This window comes from Amia ocellicauda, chromosome 23, assembly GCF_036373705.1.
Source record: "Amia ocellicauda isolate fAmiCal2 chromosome 23, fAmiCal2.hap1, whole genome shotgun sequence".
Classification (NCBI taxonomy): Eukaryota; Metazoa; Chordata; class Actinopteri; order Amiiformes; family Amiidae; genus Amia; species Amia ocellicauda.
Window position 1 is genome coordinate 2,462,548 of NC_089872.1, and position 25,691 is coordinate 2,488,238.

Here is a 25,691-nt window from a genome sequence, read left to right on the forward strand (position 1 = left end):
AGAATAATTTCAAATTGATGCACATTTTTCCTTCTAGCTACATAACCTCGTGCAAAACTGTTCATTTGATCATTTGATTGTATGCCTTTTGATTAAAATGTCTATTTTAAAATGTAAGCATTTTAATTTAATTCTGAATAGCCTACTGATATTACTGTAATTGTAATATTGTAACAGCAAACGGAACAAATGCGTAGCATGACGGACCTATAAAACGCAGCGTTTGTTTCCAATGGACATATTTTGTAGAGACACTGGTGTGCTTTTCCTTCCTTTCATGTGGGGAACTGTTTCACTATTTTAATCCCTGTATATGTGAATTCGTCTAAAAGCTATGAACTGGTGGCAGAGCAGGAAACCGCTGGAGTGGCAAGAATATGTGAACAAGGAGGTGACAGTTACAGCCGCTGAAAAACAGCAATACCAAGGCTGGGTTTTTACCGTGGATCCCGTGTCAGCAAAGTAATGTTACATTTTCCACTATTTCCTACTATTTATTCGTTTAAATTCTCAAATGTATGCATGACAATGTTGTTTTCTACAATAAGAAACATCTTGTAAATCAACACATAAGGAACATTTCGGGCGGTAAGGTACACCGGCAGCCCCGTTTACACAACCATGGTGTAAAACGTATAGTTAAAATTAATGAAAATATGTATACATTTGCGTTCATTGTTTTCTATGCAGGGATAGTCAAATATTAACAAACATACTCACTATTTATCCTAATAAAATATTGACTACGTACAGGCTATAGAGAAACGTAGCCAACACGATGGTTTGAGTTTTGTGAAACATGCCGACTTTTGTAATCTCCTCAGCCTAGTGTTGGTGAACTTTAAGGAGGACGGCAAGGCGATGGTGGCGGCGGTGATGGGCCACACGGTCGAAGCAGTAGCGGTCCTGCGAGAGGGGGACCCCGAGTTAGCCGAGCGCTTGAGGTCGGTGTTTATGCCCGTGGGGAGTCGGGTGTACAGCCGAGAAGAGCTGCGGGAGAGGAGAGACAGCCTGCGTGCGTGGCTGGAGAAGAACCGCATTCCCGTGACAGAGGAAGGACCCGAGGGGGAGAAGCTTTGCGTAGCCGGGGTTTTAACCGTGAACCCTCCGTACGGACCAGAGGACTGTAGCAGCTCCAATGAAATTATTTTATCAAGAGTGCAGAGCCTTATGGACAGCAAACCTAGTTGCTCCCATGAAAACCCGTCATTGTAACATAAATACTGAAACGTGTTAACACATTGTTTAACCTCCCTCAAGACGAATAGTTTAACGCTGACATGTTTAGTGATGGCTTTCCAGTTTCCTCTCAAGTCTGGCAGTTTAGCTAGTTGTGGTCTATTTTGAGAAATTAAAATGGACATTGAGAAGTCCACAAGATGATGGGCAGTAATCCAGATACGTAAAACCCAGATTAGGGAACTGTTTATAAATGGAAGGAATCGATATTATTGTTCTAATTAAAATCTGTGAGGACCATGTTGCCTTTAAGAAGTCGTACATTAAGCTGTGTACAATAAGTTGTCTTTTTTTATAATAGACACATTGCAGCTTCACTGTACTCAAGTCTAAAACATGATCTGCAGTATTATAAGCTCTATTTACGTCTCGGTATGGATTTACATTGATATTAAACTATCCGTTTCAACAAATCCATGTACGTGTAGTTAGTTAAATTCATACAGTTGTTCTATTTGCTTTCGTTAATGTCAAATTTCCTTCAGACTTTGTTATATTACTTTTTGAATAAACAGAACACAAAATTGTCAAATGATTAAGTTTTTTTTTTTTTTAATGTTTCAATATCAGTGGTAGACAACAACCTTAAATTAAGGCACCAGTCAAGAAATATTAAATAACAAAATTAACATAATGCAACATTGATTTTGGTCTATGAAAAACATGGAAATAGTTTGCAAGGGAAATGTGATGTCTGCTAATAAGATATAGGGATTTGAAGTTAATGATACCAAAGCAGAATAAGATATGAATTTAATCAATATTATGGTGATGGTTACATGTCCCATGATGTGAGATGAGCCACAGAAAGTAAAAACTTTTGTCAAAAACTTTGACAAACCAATGGCGTTTTTTATTGACCTTACATTACAGGGAACAAAAAGTTAATGTAATACATTATCTTTACATAACCTTTGGCTATTCCAGATCACAAAAATGTTATTTTTATGAAGAGCCCTTTTAATTTAATTTCATATTTTGCATTTTAAACAGGTTGGTAATTATTTTTTGCTTAGCCTTTTTCTCTCCTACTGTGTGTGAATATACATTTTCACCATCTCCACCAAGCATAACTGTGCTTCTTAAAGCAGAGCTGCCTGTATTTGACAGCTGTCCATGCTTCATTAATATCTAGACACATATAAAACAAACTCACATTTTCATCTCATTTTAAACACATTTATCCAATATGGACTCAAACCCTTTTACACTTCATGTCAACTTTCACGCAACTTAAAAAGTGCAATTAACAGAACCTATTTCACAATGTCTGGCTTTTTGGAGTTGCATTTAGCTGTTAAAGCAATGCTATTAGGATGGTAGCATTTAGCCAAAACAATGTCATAGGATTTTCAGAATAGGCAACCAGATGGATTCAGATGCATGGCAAACAGCATGAAGCCCCTGCTTTAAGTTAATATCCCAAAAATAAGGTTCTCTCCCAAATTTATGAAAGAGGCAGGAATAATCTCTGTGCACATGAATTCTGAAAATAGAAATGTAAAGAGTCCTTAGCAGACCAGTGAGAACCATATCTTAAAAAATATATGTTCAGTATGTTAAAGCAGACAGTCCTATCTGCAATATCTTTTGCAGGATATTATCTTGTCATTCTACTGTGTAGAGATGAGTTTCACAATCATATCAATGATCCGTGAGCCTCGAGGGCAGCTGCACAGGTCCATGCTGGGGTTTTTAATTTTATCTTCTAAAAGTTGATCCAACTCCCAGCGAAGTTCCTTCACTAGTTCAGCAACCTTGTGTAGACAAAATAAATTGTTTAGTTTTTTTCTGTCCTTGACAAAATACCATATTCAATATTCAAGTGTTACAAGATTCAAAATAACCCCAAATAATTTTTTTTCCAGTTACACTTGATACAGTATAATGTAACCAATTTTAAAATACACACAATTAATAGTACATTTCACAATTTTATTATTCCAAGAGAAAATATATACAATTGTTAATTTATGGGCATATAGCAAATGCAGGTTCAAATTAATTCTAAATAATAGTGGGTACAATTGAAATGTCTGAGACCATTAGGGTTCAGAAATTACCAAACATACTGTTGCATCACTGCACATGCACAGCATGAGTGTGTAAAGCTTGTCATTCACTAATGGGTTATACAAGATATTATATATTAATAATATATATTATTAAACACATTGTTGCGCTTCTAAAATGCCTGAAATATAAGTTTTTCTGCAGCACCAATACTGATGTGAAATAAAGACTGTAGACTTTTATTTTATGCCCATTTCCGATGATCAGGTTAAAGGCACCTGCAAAATGATTGGATCTCCATGCTTGTCATCAAATGCATACTATAGTCCTGCATCTCATCTCATACATTGTAATATCATGTACGGTATTTTGATTCTCTGTTTGGGTTTCTTAAATTGAGGCTCACAAGCTCCTTTTAGGCAGTCCTTTGAAAGCAAATTGTAATTGCAAGCAGAGCAACAGCAGATTCTAAAGATCCAATTGCACCACTCAACGTTTAACACTGGGAAATACTATAAAGCAGGAGTAACAAATATAAGATGTATATTTAAGTGGAAAAATTATAAACTGTTGGTTATATATTTTGGAGATAGGAATCTGTTTAAAATGTGTTTTTCACTTGTGTCCTTTTCCAATCAAATATAACAGCACCTGAAAAATAATAGCTAAGAGATGTATTGGTGATGGATAATATGGTAAATCCTACCGCATTGATTATTTTATGAAATGTGCTGGTCAGTGAGTCCATCTTAATAACAACAGGAATAATATTTATCCTTCTAATATGAGGGAACATATGAATGTGTGAGGGTCATTAGATGCTGTAGAACCCAGGTAAAAGGCAGGCGAGTGCCAGAAACAGGTGGTGTTGAGAAAATGCAGTACCTGATGGGAAGCAGCAGCAAAGCGAATCCAGCCATCATCCAGGGAGATGACAAACTCCCCCCTCTGCAGTTCCACGCTGACCTGGCCACCTCCAAACAGCACCAGTGGGTACACAGACACCATGCTGCAGTCACGGATAAACACGCGGCTCGTCTTCACCTTTTCATGGTACACCAGATAGGGGCTGTCGTAGTGTCGCACCTGAAACACCGGGACTGTGGTTAGCTCTGCGTCCTCTGCAGTGTGATACAGCTGAGTGAGCATCCATGCAGAATGCACTTCCTAGCCCACTGCTTCAATATCTAGGCAGGAAATTCTTCTGCAACCAACACAAATTAACTTCTTATGATCAGCTGCCTTGGTCCTAGTGCACTGCAGTTTTTATGGGCATTACAATGAAATCACCCATGACTAAAGACCTGGAAACTGTTGTCATGTTTTAATACTTGATTCATGAGCACAGGGATAAACCAGAAGACCTTTGGCAAAAGCAATTCGGAAATAAGTGAGAACGCAAAACTGGTTGTCAAAAACATTTATACTCTAGTTATTATTAAAATTATAATAATGATTATTATTTTAGAGTTATGAAGATTGCTTTTAAAGATGCATAGGAAAGAATTTTTTTTTTTTGATAATTAGTTGTTGATATCTACAATATTATTTATGTACATGCTGAAGTCCCATGGTACCTTGGAAAAGGAGCTGATGAAAATGCTTCCGCTATAAATACAGTGGCTTTCAACAGTATTCACCCCCCTGGACTTTTCCACATTTCATTGTGTTACAACATTAAATCCATTCAGATTTAATCAGGAGTTTTTGCCACTGATCAACACAGAAAATGTCCATGATGTCAAAGTGAAAAATCAAATCTGCAAATTGTTCTAATTTAATTACAAATACAAAACAGAAAATAATTGAATGCATAAGTAATCACCCCCTTCAGTCAATATTTGGTAGAGGCAGATTTGGCAGCAATTACAGCCATGAGTCTATATGGATAAGTCTCTACCAGCTTTGCACATCTGGACACAGCACTATTTGCCCATTCTTCATTGCAAAATTGCTCAAGCTCCATCAATTTGGATATTCTCAATTGGATTGAGGTCCAGGTTTTGACTGGGCCACTCCAGGACATTGGCCTTTTTGTTTTTAAGCACTTCAGGTGTGGCTTTGGCTGTATGTTTGGGATCATGAATCTTCTCCCAAGTCCCTGGTCTCTTGCAGACTTCAGCAGGTTTTCTCTGTACTTTGCTGCATCCATTTTGCCCTCTATCTTTACAAGGTTTCCAGGTCCTGACGCAGTGAAGCATCCCCATAGCATGATGCTGCCAACATCATACTTCATGGTAGGGATGGTGTTCTCAGAATGATGTGCAGTGTTAGGCCTGCACCAAACATAGCATTTAGCTTTGAGGCCAAAAACCTCTATTTTGGTCTCATCAGACCATAGAATCTTCCTCCACTTGGTCTGAGTCTCCCACATGCTTTATGGCAATCTCTAGCCAAGATTTTATGCAAGTTGTTTTTCAACAATGGCTCTAGTTTCGCTCCGGGTGATATTCAATGCCTTGGAAATGTTCTTATATCCTACCCCTTATTGGTGCTTTTGAAGAAACTTATTATGGATTTGATTTGAATGTCCCTTTGTCTTCATGTAGTTTTTGTTAGGATTTGTACTAACCAACTGTGGGTCCTCCCAAAGACAGGTGTATTTAACCTGAAATCATGTAACATACCTTAATTGCACAGAGCTGGACTCCATTCGCCTAATTACATGACTTCTAAAGACAATTGGTTTCACCATAGTTCAATCAGGTATGTCATAGAAAAGGGGTGATTACTTATGCATTCCATTATTTTCAGTTTTGTATTTGTAATTAATTTACATCAATTTGCAGATTATATTTTTCACTTTGACATTATGGACATTTTATTTGTTGATCAATGGCACTAACTCCTGATTAAATCCATTCTGATTTCATGCTGTAACACAATTAAATATGGAGAAGTCAAAGGGGGGTGAATACTTTTGAGAGCCACTGTAATGCTTTGAAATTACAGATGAAGATAAGCTTTTCTACAGAAACCTACTAATTCACAATGAGCAGCCAACCCCATGTCTCTCACCTGGTAGTTTACCGAAGAGGGGTGGACATGGACACAGCCGTCGTTCTTGGTCATGAATCTCAACTCATCAGCTTTGGGCTGCATCTTCATGGCACCTTTGCTTGTCTGCTTGTACTTCCCTTGAGGAGCCCTTACCTACGTTTAGGAAAAAAATTAAATTCAAATTAAATTTCATTTCTATGATGCACCGAGCATATTTTGTTTTAACGCAAGCCTAGAAAAAACACTGATCCCTGTGCTCATTTTCCCCAAGCAACCAATGTTTCATTACAGTGACAAATGAAGGGAAAAGCTAAGATACTGCTTTTGCACCCTTGGAAATTGTACTCTTTTCTAGGGTACTACTTGCTCCAGGGTAGCCATGGAGCGGTTTTTAGGGCTTAGATGAAAATCAAAAAAATGTCAGTTATTTTAATTAATAATTAAGTCATATTCATATTTAAATTATGTAAATGTTTAGCATCTTTCAGCCACCATACACAACCCGTAAACAACTAAAAAAACACTGCCTGTCATCTGACTTCAGACATGCTACTGTATCTATTATTGCTTCAGTAAAAACGACAACCAATTCAAGTAATAATTGTATAGCTTCTGATATGTTAAAGTGGCCATCACCCACACAGAGACAATTAAGTACTCTCAACAGCAGTTAAGATTTGTTGGCTGTTTAGCTAGGCATTTGCAGAAGTCAGTGCTATTGTACAGAGTATTTCAGGTCAGTGGAACGTCATTCCTAGCAACTGCATACGTATATATGTTCAGTTTAATACCATAAATACATTTTGCAGGGTCTCACCTGAACAACATTGGGATACAGGGCAGCGCAGAGCATTGCTGACATGAGCTTGATGTTATCAGCATTTAGGTTTGCCTGAGAAATGCAACAGTAATTGATAAGAGATACCTTAAATTGTAAAGAAATTCAGTGTATATAATAGTGGCAAAACCCCACAAAAGTATCTATGCCCCATTAAAATGTATTTCTTCACAAAAAGGTTTTAAAAGCTGCTGTAAATTGACAAGAAATTGTTTAAGAGGCAGTTATTGATTCATAAAGAAATTCCTATGTTGTATCACATTTAATTAAATACCATTATGTATGTTACATAAAAGCTTTTATACAATTGTGTACATCAGAAAGAAAACCACTGAACAACATACATATATTCATATAAAACTGTCTGTAAAATAATTTCATTATTCATAATACAGTAAGAAGTCTCCCTCAGGTATCTTACCTCAAAACCAGTGGCTTCAAGAATACCATCCCCTCCTTTTGAACACATCCTTTCAATGACTCTGGCTTTCAGGCCTTCCTTCACAAACCCAATATCTGACAGCAGTTCAGCAAACTGTCTTTTAAGGCTAGCTATCTCCTGCAAGTTAAAGATTAAGATTCACACAAAATAATAAGCAAAGCTCACCTAAGATGATAATGGTTGACCCTTTTCCCCCAACCAAATAAAAAGCAAGTAATGATTCTAAAAAATATATCCAACTGAGTAATATCTCAGAAGTAAAAATATATTATTTATCGATCTTTGGACAAGCTGGTATATAAATGGAAGCATACAAAATATATTAGTCTCTCATTTGGAGAGTGTTTAGCAATTACATAATTATTAAAAATTGCACTAAAACTAGTGCAAGTTTGGGAAAAAATAAAATAATAATAATCCCACAATAAAGACTTTCAAATCTAGCTAAATTGACAAAAATGTTTAATTTCCTAACTGGATGGAGACAAAGAAGGATTAGGTTTTACTAATCCCACTTGCAGCTATTTTTTTTTTATTGAATGTGAAATTTGAAGCAGCACTACACATTTCTCTGTAGTTAGATGTGACTGAAAGGTCTTACTTGTAGGACTCGTCCTGACAGGAAGTTCTCTCTGCAGTACTGGAAACCTGCCTGGTTACCATTTTTAGCAGCAGATTTCCAACCCTGGGCACAAGAGAGGGACACAATTAGCCTGACACAATATTTCCTTTTTAAATGTATTCTTTTGAAAATGTATACATTTAACTGTAGAAGCTTTGTACTGGCTCCCCATCCTAACCAAGGCATACATAATAATTCCTACACAAAAAGGCAGGTTTATTTACAGAGTGATAGGATTTACATTATTATGAAAAAAATTGAAAGATGTTTGAGATTAATCACATACTGTATGAATCCACACAAACATAAGGTATTTTTCATTCAAAACACAAACTACATTCAAAACTACATTTCCAATATATATTGTAGTTTTTCTTCACTAGTAAGTATCATGTAAATACATATTATAATAGCAAAGAATACACAGACATTATTTTCTGATAGTTTGGAGATCTATCTTGAAAGTAGTGGTGAGGATGTTGTAGTCATAACAGAGAAACAGACAGTTTCTACAAAGTCACCAACAAATGAAACAAACTTACAAAGCAGTATTTCATTTTTTCATTTTATAATTTTCTATTTCGAATTGTAAGGCTTTCCATCTAATCTGTATTACTATGTCCTATTTATTTTCTGTCATCATTGAAACACAAGGAGTTGATTGAAATGGAAAGCTCTACTGTTTTAATCACCTGAAGTCTGAACCAAGAAGATATAATCTGCTTAAAATGTTGGACTCCAGGGTTCCTGAAAGTATTCATATTCTTTGCTGCTTTCATTATACCGTAAAGAAAAATCCATCTATAATGATTTCTTATCTTTAAACAGAAAACTAAATTCAGGCCTAAAGTGCAACATGGGTACAAAACAACCAAATTTATTAGAAACCAGCTTTGGCACTATGATTTAAACAAATGCTCAGCTGCAGCAATAGGATTCTTTATATTAGTTGTAATAGCTGCAGAATATCACCACAGGGAAACAGAGTGCTATCTACCTTGTATGCCTGCAGAAGAGCCAGATGGTCACTGTTGGCTAAGGCAAATTCCAGCTTCTTCACATTGGCCTCCTCTCGCTTATCCCATGGAGAAACCTAATAAAGAATACATGACTGGAAAGTTCATGGCATATTGATGCTGGGTTACTGGCAGAATAAAATAAATAAATTAAACTTTATTTGGCATGCATAAAGAAATGGGTATGCAGTGGAATATTATCAACAGAATTTCAAATAAAGATTTTACCACACAGTATGAAAGAAGTACAGAGTAGCTCGTGTCATCTTTGCATAATCCCAGAAATATATTAACTGGCGTGTTTACACTGAAGCAAATTGCCGTGTCTGTGGTGGGACTGTTGCAGTATTACTTTCAGTGTAAAAGGAAAAAGCCAGTAAAATGCATTCAACCACCATGCGAGGTATGTTACATTCGTTTTAGATAAATTGATATCATGTCAATGTACAGACTGATCAACTGTCTTACAAAGGGAGATTTGAAGGCCAGACTGGCTGCGATGGTGAGAGCTGGATCCAGACAGCGGAATATGGCCCCGAACAGCATGAGCTTCCCAATGCGCACGTCAACGGGCAGGCAGGCCAAGTGGTAGCCCAGGGGAGTAAGCTTTTCATCAGGGGTCAGGGCACCTAGGTCCTGCAGGCGCTGCTTAGCTGCCTCCAGACTGCTGGCTGATGGTGGCTCGATTAGCCGAGAGAATACTGACTCCAGCATCCGCTCAGCAAACATGTCCAGAATTTTGATCCTTAAAAAGCAAAGAAATAATGTTGTTTACACTTTATGCTCCAGGAAAATAATTTCTCAAATTGGTCCCAACTGGATCAAAGACTTCAACTCAAGATGGAAGGTAGATTATAAGTAAAAACATGCGTATCTCAGTTTAACCACTGGTATGTATTTATATACATATATACACACACAAATATATGGTGACTGATGACTTTGTAAATTATTAAAATCTAAGCATTCGAATAAATGTTTACCAGATCAATAATTTGCACATGGTGTACCTGGTACTGCTGAAACCAAGTGTGATGCGATAACACTTCCAAACAATATAAGAGGTAAGAAAAAAGTAAGAAGCCAAACAAATAATAGACACAAAGAATGGCTGTTTAATGTGGCCATTTTCCTTTTCTTTAACAGATGACCATCCATTTTAAATCACAAGGGTTGACAATGAACACATGTAAATTAATCACATGATAGTGATGATAAACAAAAGACAAGCAAACGCTTAATTTCTGTGGAGGCAGTTTATATAGCATTTTCATACACATGTGTGCTGACCTGAGACACAGCTGCTCCAGTGGCACTCTCTGGATCTCAGGCAGCTGCTGTTCAGCCAGCTGGTGGTGGAAGCAATGGCGGGTAAAGAGGTGGAAGCACACCCCTGAGGCCACACGCCCCGCCCGGCCCCTCCTCTGCAGGGCGTTGGCTCGCGACACCCATGAGTCCTCCAGACTCTCCATGCTCTTACTGGCATCATACCTGCCACAGAACACCAGAGAGAGGAGTTACACTGGAGACATCTGCAAAAACCTCCAAACACAGAGTTTCTGATAGGGAACCCAGTGACAAGGTACTTTACAACCTTCAGTTCTACTTTCTCTACCCACCTTTAATGCTGTAATTAGCACAGCTCTCAATCCATACCAGTTACAATTACAGAGATCTAGAATATACATTATATAATCATGCATTTATTCATAATTCATTGTCTGTTAAAGAGAGTACTTTTTAAAATGCTGTACAGAGCAATGTATCTGTGACAGTATTTAACTAGCCAGTCAGTCTATTCTCTCAGTCAGCAGACTTACCAAGACCATATCTCGTTAGTTGAAATTTATATATTTAAACAGTGGGCATATTAAAATAATGGATTATTTTTAAAAAGTATCAATCCTAAATATGAATGCCAACACAATACACAAAATGAAGGAGCTTTAAAAAATAAATGTTGAACTCATACTGTATCTACACTGTCCATAAAAAATAAAAAACAAGTTCATTAGGGTATAGAGGGAGAGATACCCTTATGAACGTTCACCACAATAAATCTGCATGGTAATTTTGGCAGTTTCCCCTCAATTTTACTTTGCATTTATTTAGCTTTGCCATGGTTTTACGTTATTTATTTTATGGTTTACCACATTTTCACTTTGCTTTCCTACACTTAACTGTGCATTTGCCAATGCAAACATACTTTTTAGGGCAGAGTCAGTGATATTGAATTTACCTCTTCTCTTTCATCTTCCCAGAATCCACCACGTACACCACGTCATCAATAGTTACGGACGTCTCTGCAATATTTGTGGAAATGATGATCTTGGTCACTCCCTCAGGTGGGCGGTTGAAGACGGCCTGTTGCTCCTCATTGGAAAGTGAGGAGTGCAGCGGGTACACAACACACCTGACCAAACAAAAGACGCAGTTAGACAGAGACGCACACAAGAACCACACACAGGAATGTATAAAAGGAGTTGATTTTAACTTTCTTCTCTATCCTATTTCATATTCTAGTGTGTGATTTTTAGTGATTTTAGCATCTGTTTACGTTGCTGTTTGGTATTAACCTTTTCCAGTGAAATTAGCTGTTGAAGAGACATAAACAATGGGGAATTATAAAGGTGTTGCACAGGTTTCAGTACACAATGGCTAGAGATCATCTTGCAGCAAGGTCTATGAGGTCTAACTCAGTACCAGAAGTGGTTAAATAGGTAGAGGATCATTTAGCAACACATTAAACACAACTACACAACACTAAATGGAAACTATGTATAATACATCATATAACAGGGAAGAATGACAGTCCTCAAAAATAACAGGAACTAACAAGATTCCCAATTTGAAAACTGCTGTATGCCACTTTAGAGAATTGATTTTAGTAATTAATGAGATAAAGTTCACCGAGGTGATTTTTGAACGGGGAGTTAACATAAGTGCCTCAGTTCAGTGGTCAGAATTATGGACACTGGAGGAGATTTGCTCAGGCTGACAGAAACCTACCTGATGCACTTCCACAAACACACAGCTGTTTAGGACTGAAACAAAAGCTAATTAGCCCATTTGTCATGAAGCGACAGACGTGACAATGGATTAATCGATTAGTCAATAAACCAGTATTCCATGTCATTCCATACCTCTTATTATTCCTGTTATTAAACATGCGATTCGACTGCAGCTGCTCATACAGCATCTTTATTTCTGCCAGCCCTGGCAGGAACACTAGCACAGCACCTGCAAGAGAGTGGAAAGATCAGGTGCATCACTGAGATGAGAAGAAATTACATTGTTTCCTTACTCATGCCAGTAAACACTGAATATAAAGTATGAAACAAAAAGAATAAAGACAATTTCTACAAAAATCTGCAGAACAAACAGCAGAGCTAAATCACTGTGGGGTGGATTTGTGCAGTTTGGAATCATTAACACTTCAGAGCTTACAGGCACCAAAAGCCCACCTAACCCAGAAATCCCTTAGTTTGTTGCTTGACACCCTATAGGGAATCCCAGTCAACTATTACATAGTCCAGATTTTAACCCAAGAAGTCTGGACTATGGGGTTCAACCTGCTCTCTCAGCGCAAGCTATATCTCTCAGCCCCCAATATCTATTTTGAGACAAATTTCTAATTTGTATCACTTTCATGAAATGAGAAATACCAAGTAGATACTGCTCTTCTATGACAAAACAATATGTGCTATGCAAGAACCAAGAAAGGAAAGTCCAGAGGTGCATTTTTATTATGATACATATATTATAAATTATTTTAATATACATTATTATTATTACAGTATTATAGTTTGGATTATGCCTTTGTCCAAGACGACTCACATTCAACGAGGAAAGTAATCTAGCTAGATTTACATATTGCACAAAACTAAAAATATAGAAAGAGTTGAACAGAGAAAGCAATTACTGAACAAAGTGATGAATTTATAATAAATGTACCTGATGGGTAATTATGATCTCCATCCACTATCCATTCCAGTATGCTCTCAATTAAATCCATGTTGATTTTGTCTAGATCCATAGCAGCAATGGTTTTCAGAACAGACTTCTTTACATCTGATATATAAAAAACTGATGGTAAATGCTTTAACTCAAGGTTTTCCATTCTAACACATCCACATTAGAATCCAGAATAACACATGTGAGTTACAAATATGAAAACAAATACTACAAACAATGTTGAACAACATTTGGCTAAGTATAAATGTAAAATGTTGTCTACTCCATACAATCCATTCTAAAAGCACAACAGATAAATAGCAGATATTAAAAAATGCTTTACATAACCATGGTCTTTAAACATTAAGAGTCTAAATCTTGCCTTTGCTTTGTCAAACTCTCTACAGAACAGTAATATTTATGTTATTGATGTAGTATTCTGAGCCGCCTCTAGTGTCTTTTTATTTGTCATATATATTACATTGTACATTTGAAAAACCTGCTAAATGACTACATCATCATAATAATAATAAGCTACAAAAAACACACAAAAAAACCCAATATGATCTTCTGTTGCCTGTCAATCTTTCAGCTCAGTGGATGTACACCAACCTTTGAAGCGGATTGTCAGCTGCTGCAGAGTGAGCTGCTGATCTGGAATGGAGTCTTTCACAAAGTCACGTTTCTGTAAGTGCATGAAGGACCACATGTCGTCCTCCAGCTGCTCCACTGGATTGCGAAAGCTGTTCCCTTTGTTGAACTGGCTGCCCTGCTTCCCAGATCGCATGTAAGGGCTGCCATCCTCTATGATGTACCTATTTGTGGATTGCAAACAAATGGCCCTCTTATCAAGAGCTGCACAAAACCTGTATTCTACTATTCAGATGGTGTTTTCCAGAGAGGTTTCAGAAAGGCACCTGATGACTGAAAATGAGCAACATCTGCACAAGACCTGAATTAATAAATCAGCATTGTGGGATGAAATGAGTGACAGAGCTGGAGAAACCTAAGAAAACATGTTGGTGTGAATAACTCCACTCCTCTACAGCCAGGTGAATCCAATTCAGTGTATAGGGTACAGTGTCACCCTATACCTCTCAAACAAAGCACCAAACAAACAGTTGAATAGCTGTACTAATGGTAAATAAAGACGTACATCTGCTTTATTCAATAACTTAAGGGATGGTAGCAAAGCAGTGTTAGGCCATATTACATAGTGATGCCCTAATCCAGTAGTTTTCAAATGCTTTTGTTCATCATTTAAAACAAATCTATAAACTCATAATAATCATGAAACTGTGATGCAGTATCAAACAAACACATGAAAACTGTAACCACTGCATTACACAAATAAAATGTCTTCTCCAAAATGAGAGCAAGAACCTCAACCAAATTGCGTACATCTTCTATAAATGAGTAGAAACACAACCCTAACCTTAACGGGAGCCTAATTTACATGGCAGTCTAAGCCTAAATATAGCCAAGCACTAAGTCAAGGGAACCCCCAACACATTGAGCAGTGCGGATCAAGGATAAGGGGTGAAAAGAAAAAGAAAAAACACAAAGCGCTCTAAAAAAAACATTCCCCCCTCCAAAAAACAAACAAACCCACTAAATCAATTAAACTTACCTGGTTTTGGCAATGGCATCTTCCAGGAAAAACTGGTCCACAGGGAATGTACGACCTGAAGGAGAATAAAAATAATTGTATGCCTGTGTATAGAGTAAGAAATATATATGTTGCAGGCTAGAGCCAGGTTGAAAGGAGCATGCAAAATTCGAGCTGGAGTAATAAGGATGTGACAACTTAAAACTGGACTTCGCAGCAGGTGACAATTTCAGCTTATTGAGAGTTTTCAAAGAAAAAAACAAGGGTTTTTGCAGACAAATTCAAGCAGTAAATGATCTAAACTCCATCCAAAGCACCATCAGAAATATTTACTTGCTACACTACACACTGCAGTAATACTGTACTATGCACACACAGAGTGCTATTGATGTTGCTCAAGACATGAGAAAGTGAAGTGAGAGGTCACCTGGTATGTTGATGGTGGGGCAGTTGTAAAAGTACTGGGAGAAAAGATCTGCGTTGAGGGTGGCACTCATCAGGATAATCTTCAGGTCTGGCCTCTGGATCATTAGATCCTTTAGCACCAGGAGCAGGAAGTCACTGGAAAGGAAGCCACACAACATCCCTGAAGTCTATTGCGTTTTTTTCAAAACCAGGAAATAACATGCAAATGAAACATAAAAACTAAATAAAACCCAAAATTGGTGATGCCTTTGGTCAAGGTGAATCCCATTCAACAAGAAGCTATAAAAAGTTTCCTGGTGTTATGTTTACATATTGTACAGCGGTATTAAAAAACATTTTGGAATACAACAATCAGTGGGAATGGCTAAGGGAACTGGGAGTGTCAGTTTCAGTGTGATTGCGAGAGCGACTGTATGTGTGAGTGTAACTCTGAATGTAACTCGGAGTTGGAGAGTGATGGTGTGAGAGTGACCAGAATTTGTGATCGTATGTCAGTGTGAGTGTAAGATGGTGACTGATTTAAATCCAACTGTTCTTGTTACCTCTCCTCTGTGCGCTCGTGCACCTCATCCACGATGACGTGGGTGACCCCCCCCAGGTCGGCCTCTCCCTCCAGCCTCCGCAGCAGCACTCCGGTGGTGCAGTACAGCAACCTGGTGGCTGATGACTGACACAGCACAGCACAGCCGCAGCCATGTTAGAGGGGGCTGTGCCTACTTTCAGTATCGCTTTAGTGTGTTTTGTACGAGCATGAGAATTCCTCTAGTTTTATGACAAGTAATATACACTCACCTAAAGGATTATTAGGAACACCATACTAATACTGTGTTTGACCCCCTTTCGCCTTAATTCTACGTGGCATTGATTCAACAAGGTGCTGAAAGCATTCTTTAGAAATGTTAGCCCATATTGATAGGATAGCATCTTGTAGTTAATGGAGATTTGTGGGATGCACACCCAGGGCACGAAGCTCCCATTCCACCACATCCCAAAGATGCTCTATTGGGTTGAGATCTGGTGACTGTGGGGGCCAGTTTAGTACAGTGAACTCACTGTCATGTTCAAGAAACGAATTTGAAATGATTCGACCTTTGTGACATGGTGCATTATCCTGCTGGAAGTAGCCATCAGAGGATGGGTACATGGTGGTCATAAAGGGATGGACATGGTCAGAAACAATGCTCAGGTAGGCCGTGGCATTTAAACGATGCCCAATTGGCACTAAGGGGCCTAAAGTGTGCCAAGAAAACATCCCCCACACCATTACACCACCACCAGCAGCCTGCACAGTGGTAACAAGGCATGATGGATCCATGTTCTCATTCTGTTTACGCCAAATTCTGACTCTACCATCTGAATGTCTCAACAGAAATCGAGACTCATCAGACCAGGCAACATTTTTCCAGTCTTCAACTGTCCAATTTTGGTGAGCTTGTGCAAATTGTAGCCTCTTTTTCCTATTTGTAGTGGAGATGAGTGGTACCCGGTGGGGTCTTCTGCTGTTGTAGCCCATCCGCCTCAAGGTTGTACGTGTTGTGGCTTCACAAATGCTTTGCTGCATACCTCGGTTGTAACGAGTGGTTATTTCAGTCAAAGTTGCTCTTCTATCAGATTGAATCAGTCGGCCCATCCTCCTCTGACCTCTAGCATCAACATGGCATTTTCACCCACAGGACTGCCGCATACTGGATGTTTTTCCCTTTTCACACCATTCTTTGTAAACCCTAGAAATGGTTGTGCGTGAAAATCCCAGTAACTGAGCAGATTGTGAAATACTCAGACCGGCCCGTCTGGCACCAACAACCATGCCACGCTCAAAATTGCTTAAATCATCTTTCTTTCCCATTCAGACATTCAGTTTGGAGTTCAGGAGATTGTCTTGACCAGGACCACACCCCTAAATGCATTGAAGCAACTGCCATGTGATTGGTTGGTTAGATAATTGCATTAATGAGAAATTGAACAGGTGTTCCTAATAATCCTTTAGGTGAGTGTACAACAATATATTCAAACATTCAAGTCCATTTTCCAAACTGTCCAAACTGACCTTCATTTCTACTCAGAAAATCTACTTAATTTACTCAATAATAAATTATTGTTTGAGAGCCAGGCAGGGAGATACCCAGACCAAATATGTGAGCAAAAATCATTAGATGCACCCTTACCAAAATACAGAATATGGAATTAATCTATATCAGCCACTGGATCTGAACTCTATTGCTTAGTACCCATTTACAGCCATTAATAAATGTAATGGACTGATATGAAATATAGGATACAATATACAGGAAGGCAGAATAGAAATGTAAGAAAATCAATTCAATAGAGAATGATAATACCCTTAAAACATGTAAGACCATTTTCAGTTGAGGAATCAAAGATTTTAGCCATACTTCCATAATGGAGGTTGTTGCAACTGCATTAGCATTACTAAGAAATATCTTTCACAGTTTGTATAAAGGGCTGGCTTCTAGAGAGCTACAAGGTTTTCTGAATCTCTTCTGTTTCAACTAAACTCTTGGTCACCTAATTTACCTCAATTTAGGATTAATTTTGCTGGGAATGATTCAAAGGCTGCAGAAGAGTGGAACTCAAAACAATAAAGCTGAATATGTACCAAGCTGCACTGACCTTGACACTCTCCAACCGGATCTGATAGCCCACGGACAGGCCCAGGCGCTCGGCTCTCTCCTGGGCCACCCTCTCGGCCACAGAGATGGCTGATATGCGTCGGGGCTGGGTGCAGATTATATTGACCACTTTGTTGGGGGGGCCTTTCAAAGACTCATCCAGGATGAACTGAGGGATCTGCGTGGTTTTACCACACCTGGAAAAAGAGCAGAAGAATGGTTACAAGCCCAGTCTGCCAGGCTCTGCTGGTTGTCTGCAACCTGAGCTCAATCATGCTATTCCTTAAAGGATTCTATATCATGGGCTCCCCAAACCTAAATACATGCCTTAACCCTCAGCTACTACCTCCTAATTTTTAGGGACACCCTATTTTTCTTCTCCAAATTAGAAACATGTTTACTATCCTGAATTGCTGTAACTGTTGATAATGTTGTGTCTGTTACATATGGAATATTTGTAATTCAAAATGGTAATCAATTATACAAGTGTTTTTTTTTTATTTTAGTAATAGTGCTGTTGTTGTTCTCTCAGGAAGAGCTTGTGATTTACTGAAACATTAGATTTAAAATTATTTTTAATGTAAAATAAAATAATAACATTGATTTTAAATGAGAATTAACCAGAGAGGCACCTGTTTTTCATTTATACCCAAAACAACCATTTCACAGATTTTGGTCAACTAAACAGATTCAAACTGTCCCAAACTCATGTACCTTTGAAAGAAACAGGGCAAATAAACAAATATATGAATAAATAAGACAAAAGACAATGAACTGTGTCTTACCCAGTCATCCCACTCACAACCAGTACTTGGCATTCACTGAGGAGCTCTAAAATGTTATTCTTCTCTTGCCAGGCAGGAAGCTTCTGTCTTTGTTGTAACATTGAGAGAAAGCGCCTGGAGGACTGGTGCAACAGAGGAAAAAAACTGCATTCAAATGTGTATAAAAGAGGTCAATCAGAAGGAATGGTTGGTTTCAAGAACATGAAGTGGAGTGCAGAAGCAGGAGATGTATGTGCTGCAGATTAAACCATTTAAAAAGACTCTGAGGAAACTTTACTTTATCTACCTGTAGGTAGTGCTCCCCCAAGCTCCAGGACTCAGAATACTATACCAGTTCAAACTCATAAAGACGCTTGCTCATTTTCAAAGGACAGAAATCACTGTAACAAAACACTTACCTTTAAAAGTATCTTGTTTTATTTAATCTGACACTGACACTGGTTAACCATCTTTATACTGTAAATATAATACATTTAAATTGTTTTCTCCAGCACTAGAAAAGGCCCAGTGTACCATATATGCCACATACTCATGTAAGAGGGCTCACAGTGTGTAAAATGAAGCTTTCAAGCTGACCCGATTCCCTCTGGACTTGATAGAGTATTCAAACTGCTCCTGGTTCCATTCCTGGCACTCAGCTCTTGAAAGTGCAACACACAATTATGTTAAAAAGAACTACCTGCTTGCTCTTGAACTGCCTGCAGAGCTTAATGTTTTCCTGCTGCATCCCCTCTGCTATCCTGACATGCTTTTTCTTGAGGTTGACGTAGCTCTCGTTCTGTACCGGCACAACTACAGCCTCCTCCTCCAGGTCCTCGTGGTCCTCTTCTGGGGAGTCAGGGGCTTCCTTCACTGGAACACAGACAACACTCCCTCAGTCCCACTGACACACAGATAGGACACTCCCACACTATCACTGACACACAGACACAACACAACACTTTGGAAGGTTAACATATTGATCACTATAACATATTACAGATTGGATGCAGTACTGTGCTTAATGCATCAAACCACTCAGAAATCACTGTGATGTGTCATGTATAAGATATACACTATAAATCTTTACATTGACCATAATGAGTGCTTCTCACAGAAATCAATCAGCAATAACAATGGTGTTCTGTTGAAGGGCTATAGGATGTCCCTGACTTGAGGTGACTGATTCTTAAAAATCAAGAACAGCAGAAAGAGTTTGTGTTGATCTATCAGAGTTGTGGGAAGAAATTAGGGAAACTGATTCAATTGGCAAGATAATCTGCAGAAAACCGCATTCAGAATAATAATAGATGAATACATGTTTTTGCAGGACTACTACAGCTGTATTTCAGTTTTATTTCTTACCTTCTGGGCGTTTGGTGATATTAATGGTGGGTGGGTCCTGGCTAGGTACAGTGCTTTTGATGCTCTTGGTTGTTGCAGGGGTGGCGACTGGCAGTGCAGGAGGAGGGGAGCTGTACTTGTGATGACTGTTAGTGAGCAGCTCCTTCATCTTGGCCTCATCCTCACAGCAGGTGACCAGCGTATATACCACTGGCTCTGCACACTGTGCTGCCACCAGCGCCTCCCCAAAGAGGTACTCTGTTACATGCATGCGGCCTGGGGCTGCCAGGTTGTGATCATTGGTACTGAAGGCCACGATGGGTGCCTGGAATGGATAGAGATTGCCCGGAGGGAAGCGAATCTCCAGTTCATACTCTGGAGGAGAGTAACTTTCAAAACCGGGCTGAGACGCTATTATCTGGGGCTTCTGGATTTTGGAGTCCGTGGGAAGCTGGTGTTTGAAACGACACTTTGTGCCAAAGCGGCAGCCTTGCCCCTTCAGGTAGAAGCGGCACACGTCCTTCAGGAGAACCTGGCCGCTTTGTTTGGTGGCACCCCCCTCTCTGCAACCATTGACCTTCCTGGTGGTGAAGGGCAGTTCCACAGTGACCGACCAGACCCTGTTTTGGATCCTCTCAATGAAGCGCTCACCAAAAATGGCAGCCAGGGCCACAGCCTCCTCCTGCCGCTGTGTCAGGCAGTCGTCTGGGGAGAAGCCCTCGGCCGCATCAGCAGCCTGTGCTCTCCTTCCGAATTTTTCAGCGAAGACCTGCTGCAGCAGGTATTCCATGGATGCCCCCACCTCCCCCCTGCAGCACTCCAATGCCTGTTTGGCACGCTCTCGATCAAAACCATACCTACAACACAAAGCAATCCACACATTGGAACCCACTCATTTAGTCATATCTCAATAGAAACACAACAGCCAACTATAGCCACTTTTTTCTAATTCTATATAAGATTCTATTTGGAGATATTTTAAAATTAGTGTTAACTGGAATTAAATGGAAGTGTATTAGGTGACAAACCAATAAAGTTGGATAAAAGTTATTAGGAGTGGCCCATCTCGCTTATTTGGTTGCTAACAGTCATTTTCTGAGGATCTCATCTGAGGTCAGCATTATGACTTCTGGTGCATAACATGGAAGGGAAAGCGGGCAGCTAACAAGATTCTTCTGAAAAAAGCACTGGCAAGACAGCAACCTCTTTTCACACTGCAAATCTACTGTGCAAATGGCACAGCTATAGCAGATTATAAGGAGGGTTAATGGAGCTCACACTGTTAAGACCACAAGCCATCTGCACCTTGTAAGCTACAGTGGTTGCAGCCGGGTGGGAAGCACACACAACCCTGGCAGCGCTCAGCATATTCTTTGTCGCTCCAAGTGGAATGCCGGTTACATTCAGCTATGATAGGTGTGACAGTAGCTCAACCTGCACTCTCAGTGAAAGCTTTTAATGAGCCATTAGTCCATAGTCAAGAGAGCAGTTTCTTGAAGGATCCCAGGAAATCTGCTACTGAGCCATATGCTTGAATTTTAAGATTCCCATTGCTATTACTGAAAGGGGATCTGGCAGTGGGGCAATACAGTACCTGCACAGCTTTCCAATGGCAAACAGAGATACTGGAATCTCAGCACTCTGGGGCTCCTCCTCCTCAGAGCTAGGCTCAAACACGGTGCTCTCAGCACACTCCACAGGGTCATCTGCAGTTCTCCAGAACTGCCCATCTTCACGGTAGTCCAGCTCATCGTACTCCTCCTCCTCCTCCTCCTCCTCGCCCTCTGACCCTGACTCTCTGAGAGAAAAGGAGCAGGGTAATAGTGTGCCAGTGAAGTCACTTACAGTGTGTGTTACTCATCTACAGGTTGGAGAATGTTATCCCCAGTATAGTGCTGCGTCACTATGGTAATTTTTAAAATCACAAGCAGCTTTTCATTCCTACACACTAGCTATTCAAGAGCCTGGCATCTCACTTGTTACATGTTTTGTAACCTGTAGCTTATTTCACTGCACTGAATTAGATTGCATTGTATTTTATTGTCTTTTTAGATTTTACCATATTAATAATGTATCCGTTACACTTTGTAAGCTTTTACAGCTCCTTCCTAGAAAATAAAGTAAGTTAAGAATAACTGAAACATTTTGTCATTGAACAATTTTTTAGTAAAGCCTCTTTCACAGGGCAGTTTCACATACTTCAGACAAAACAAAGCCAGTTGCAATAAAGTCACTATAACCACAAAAGTCAAAACAACCATCAGGAGAGGAGGATAGAAAAGACTGAACCACACTTGAATTGCTGCTGTGAAAACAGATGTTAGTGTTGAACTGAGACTTACACATAAGGCTCTTCAAAGTCCTGTGTCTGTAGCTCTCGCAAAAGCTCCTTCACTCTCGCCTGGTTCTCTGTGGTCATGTGAATGGTCTGCATGGGCATCTGAGGCATGTCAGATTTGGGTCTGGGCTTGCTGATGACTTCTTGTCTAGGTCTAGGCCGCTCAGCCATATCTACTTTAGGCCTCCCTTTCGGCATGCTTCTGCCACTACCACTACCACTTCCGCGGCCCCCTCCTCGCCCGCTGCTGCTTCCACGCCCGCTGGCACCACTTCGCCCACTGCTACCTCTGCCTCTGGAAGAGGAAGGTCTACAGAGACAAACACAACAGAGGAACATGAAATCAAGCTGTCACATTTCCACACAGCACAGATTATTAGGGTGCTTTATGAAAGTATTAAAGGCTACTGGCTTGTGCTGAGTTACCAACCAACACAGACACTGCTTTTAATTAGAAACAGGAAAAATCAGTAAACCAGAAGACATTGATTTCCAAAGGTCAACCAAAAAAAGTAAAGAGAAGAAATGAATGGGAAACAAATAGCTTGTAATGTAAAAGAGAACAGCTCTCTCTAATATAAAACACATATATACTTAAAAATCAAATTAAAGCAGCAGTGAGAGGGGAAGGTAGTAATCTAACAAAGTGAGAATTAAGATTATGTTGTAATATACACCGATCAGCCATATCATTATGATCACCTCCCTAATATTGTGTAGGTCCCCCTTTTGCCGCCAAAACAGCCCTGACCCGTCGAGGCATGGACTCCACTAGACCTCTGAAGGTGTGCTGTGGTATCTGGCACCAAGACGTTAGCAGCAGATCCTTTAAGTCCTGTAAGTTGCGATGTGGGGCCTCCATGGATCGGACTTGTCTGTCCAGCACATCCCACAGATGCTCGATTGGATTGAGATCTGGGGAATTTGGAGGCCAAGTCAACACCTTGAACTCGTGATCCATCAGACCAGGCCACCTTCTTCCATTGCTCCGTGGTCCAGTTCTGAAGGTGCTTTTGGCAGTGGACAGGGATCAGCATGAGCACTCTGACTGGTCTGCAGCTACGCAGCCCCATATGCAACAAACTGCGATGCACTGTGTGTTCTGACACCTTTCTATCAGAACCAGCATTAGCTTTTTCAGCAATTTGAGCTACAGTAGCTCGTCTGTTGGATCGGACCATGCGGGCCAGCCTTCGCTCCCCACGTGCATCAATGAACCTTGGCCACCCATGACCCTGTAGCCGGTTCACCGCTTTTCCTTCCTTGGACCACTTTTGATAGGTATTGACCACTGCAGACCGGGAACACCCCACAAGAGCTGCAATTTTGGAGATGCTCTGACCCAGTCGTCTAGCCATCACAATTTGGCCCTTGTCAAAGTCACTCAGATCCTTACACTTGCCCATTCTTCCTGCTTCTAACACATCAACTTTAAGGACAAAATGTTCACTTGCTGCCTAATATACCCCACCCACTGACAGGTGCCATGATAACGAGATTATCAGTGTTATTCACTACACCTGTCAGTGGTCATAATGTTATGGCTGATCGGTGTATATACAGCTCTGGTAAAAAATAAGAGACCATTTAACATTGATTTTTGAACTGATTTTTTCCAGAGCTGTATAAAAGTCAAAAGGCAATGCAATACACTAGGAACTGATCTAAAGATCCCTGCTACAGACTCAGAAAGTGTGAGAAACTATCAGAGTCTACACTAGTGTGCACCACTTGACCAGGATGCTTTGTGTTATATAGTTTTAGTAGTGTTTACCTTGCTGGGCGGCTGGGACCAAAGAAAAGGGTGAAGTCATCCCCGTCATCCCAGGTGCTGTCAGCTCCTTTCCTACTACCCCCCCCCATGCTGCTGCCTCCACTGCCACCTCCTCTTCCTCTGCCACCCCTTCCTCCACCTCCTCCCCCTCCCCCTCCTCTGGGCTTGTTGAAACGCCCCCCGCCTCGATTGGGCTTCCCCCTCTTTCTTCCGCTCATATCCACCTTATTCCTGAGAAAACAATGAAGGACAGAAAATGTGTCTCAATCCCAATATTATATTCAACATCCTACTAATGGCATCAAGTCTAAGCAATCATACAGACACAAACTACAAGCTTTAAGTGCAGCAACCCATTTGCTACACTTTATCTTATGATGCATCTCATTATGAATTGTATGTGTTGATGTTAAAACACTACACGATATGTAACAAATCTACAGCTATTGAATGTGAATTGCCTTAGGGAAATGTGTCAGTCAAATAAATCAATAAAAATACAGGTTGAAATAACATGTACTTTCTGAAGATTATTTTAAGTAAACTTTATCAACTTTTAACAGCCAGACCATAGCAATCAATGGAGTAGCTGATTTTTTTAATTAAACAAATGCACACACCCCAGGTCTCAAGTTCAGTCAGTTATGTGATTAAACTGAATTAATGTTCAACCAGATGAACATATATTACAACTTATATATACAGTTCAATGAACAACATTTATTAAACTAAAATAATAAGTTGCGCTGATCCACACATTTACGTTTGTTGGTGTAGTCTTTCATACAAACATACATAAGCAACAATACCTTCAGTTTATCTGGAATCCCATCAAGTACTTTGCAACACTCTGAGAAGAATACAGAAAATAGATATTCAGCATAAATACTATCTGTTTGTCACAATCTTAAACTAATACTGACAACATCATTTCAAAATCTATACATTTTAGATGGGTTAACACTGGCGATGATGCGGTCTTAAAAAGTAACAGTTCCAGTATCACTGAAACAAATGCGTATCAAGAGTTACGTCATTTCAAGAAGTTCCGACAAACCCACACGATCGTTCGATTCCACCCAAATCATCTAATCTTAATTCGACACCAGCACTTGGGGGAATTTAATACGTTCAGCTTCCTTAACCATTTAAACAAGAGTTTGGTTTCGATTTCCTGTGATAGGTGGACATTTCCTAGCATATGATTGAGCAGCACAAGCTTTGTTTTTTGACACCGTCTCAATTTAATTATGTAATACGCACCTCCTATAACGTAATGAAGAACATAATGTATTCATGGATTTAGCTGCCTCTTCCAACGGTACAATATACATGTATTTAATGCCAAGTCGAAAATAAAAGAAAATATTTGTTATTCAATGTTCCAGATTAATATTTTGAAGGTACCGGTATTCATTCAACCAAGAGAGCGTGACAAAGAAATCCATGTCTTTCACTATAGCATTCGCGATGTCAAACAATGTATCACCCTTTACCGTGATTACAATATTTACCTATACATTATAATGGGTAGATTTCAATAGAAACTGTATAATTATATGTAGCTCATGTTCAAACCTGACAGAAGCTGTTTCGGTCCACCGGCACTTCAACTCCCTCATTGGCTCCCGGCTTAGGGGTCAAAACGTTTTCTTCCGGGTTAGATCTGTTGTTGCTATAGT

General features: G+C 39.6%; 2 protein-coding genes across 3 annotated transcripts; one reads left to right on the forward strand and one right to left on the reverse strand.

Annotated features, from left to right (window-relative positions):
* Window positions 1–107: 107 nt before the first annotated feature.
* Window positions 108–1,774, forward strand: gemin6 (gem (nuclear organelle) associated protein 6). Its single transcript, XM_066697251.1, has 2 exons — window positions 108–462; window positions 825–1,774. The coding sequence occupies exons 1-2, from the start codon at window positions 335–337 to the stop codon at window positions 1,213–1,215; spliced, it is 519 nt and encodes a 172-aa protein (XP_066553348.1). The 5' UTR covers window positions 108–334; the 3' UTR covers window positions 1,216–1,774.
* Window positions 1,775–2,070: 296 nt separating this feature from the next.
* Window positions 2,071–25,635, reverse strand: dhx57 (DEAH (Asp-Glu-Ala-Asp/His) box polypeptide 57). 2 transcript variants are annotated; one of them, XM_066697246.1, is made up of 25 exons: window positions 25,588–25,635; window positions 24,819–24,859; window positions 24,010–24,240; window positions 22,240–22,545; window positions 21,492–21,695; window positions 19,919–20,754; window positions 19,254–19,426; window positions 18,575–18,696; window positions 17,791–17,986; window positions 15,702–15,826; window positions 15,161–15,294; window positions 14,755–14,809; window positions 13,737–13,939; window positions 13,125–13,241; window positions 12,314–12,410; window positions 11,410–11,583; window positions 10,461–10,661; window positions 9,639–9,915; window positions 9,152–9,247; window positions 8,134–8,217; window positions 7,512–7,649; window positions 7,070–7,144; window positions 6,271–6,405; window positions 4,138–4,338; window positions 2,071–2,996 (listed from the first exon to the last, which is right to left on the reverse strand). In XM_066697246.1, exons 3-25 carry the CDS (start codon window positions 24,225–24,227, stop codon window positions 2,853–2,855), a joined length of 4,311 nt encoding a protein of 1,436 aa, XP_066553343.1. In that variant the 5' UTR covers window positions 24,228–24,240; window positions 24,819–24,859; window positions 25,588–25,635; the 3' UTR covers window positions 2,071–2,852. The 2 variants fall into 2 exon arrangements, with proteins under 2 accessions (XP_066553343.1, XP_066553342.1); XM_066697245.1 differs by having other exon boundaries at window positions 25,273–25,607.
* Window positions 25,636–25,691: the final 56 nt, after the last annotated feature.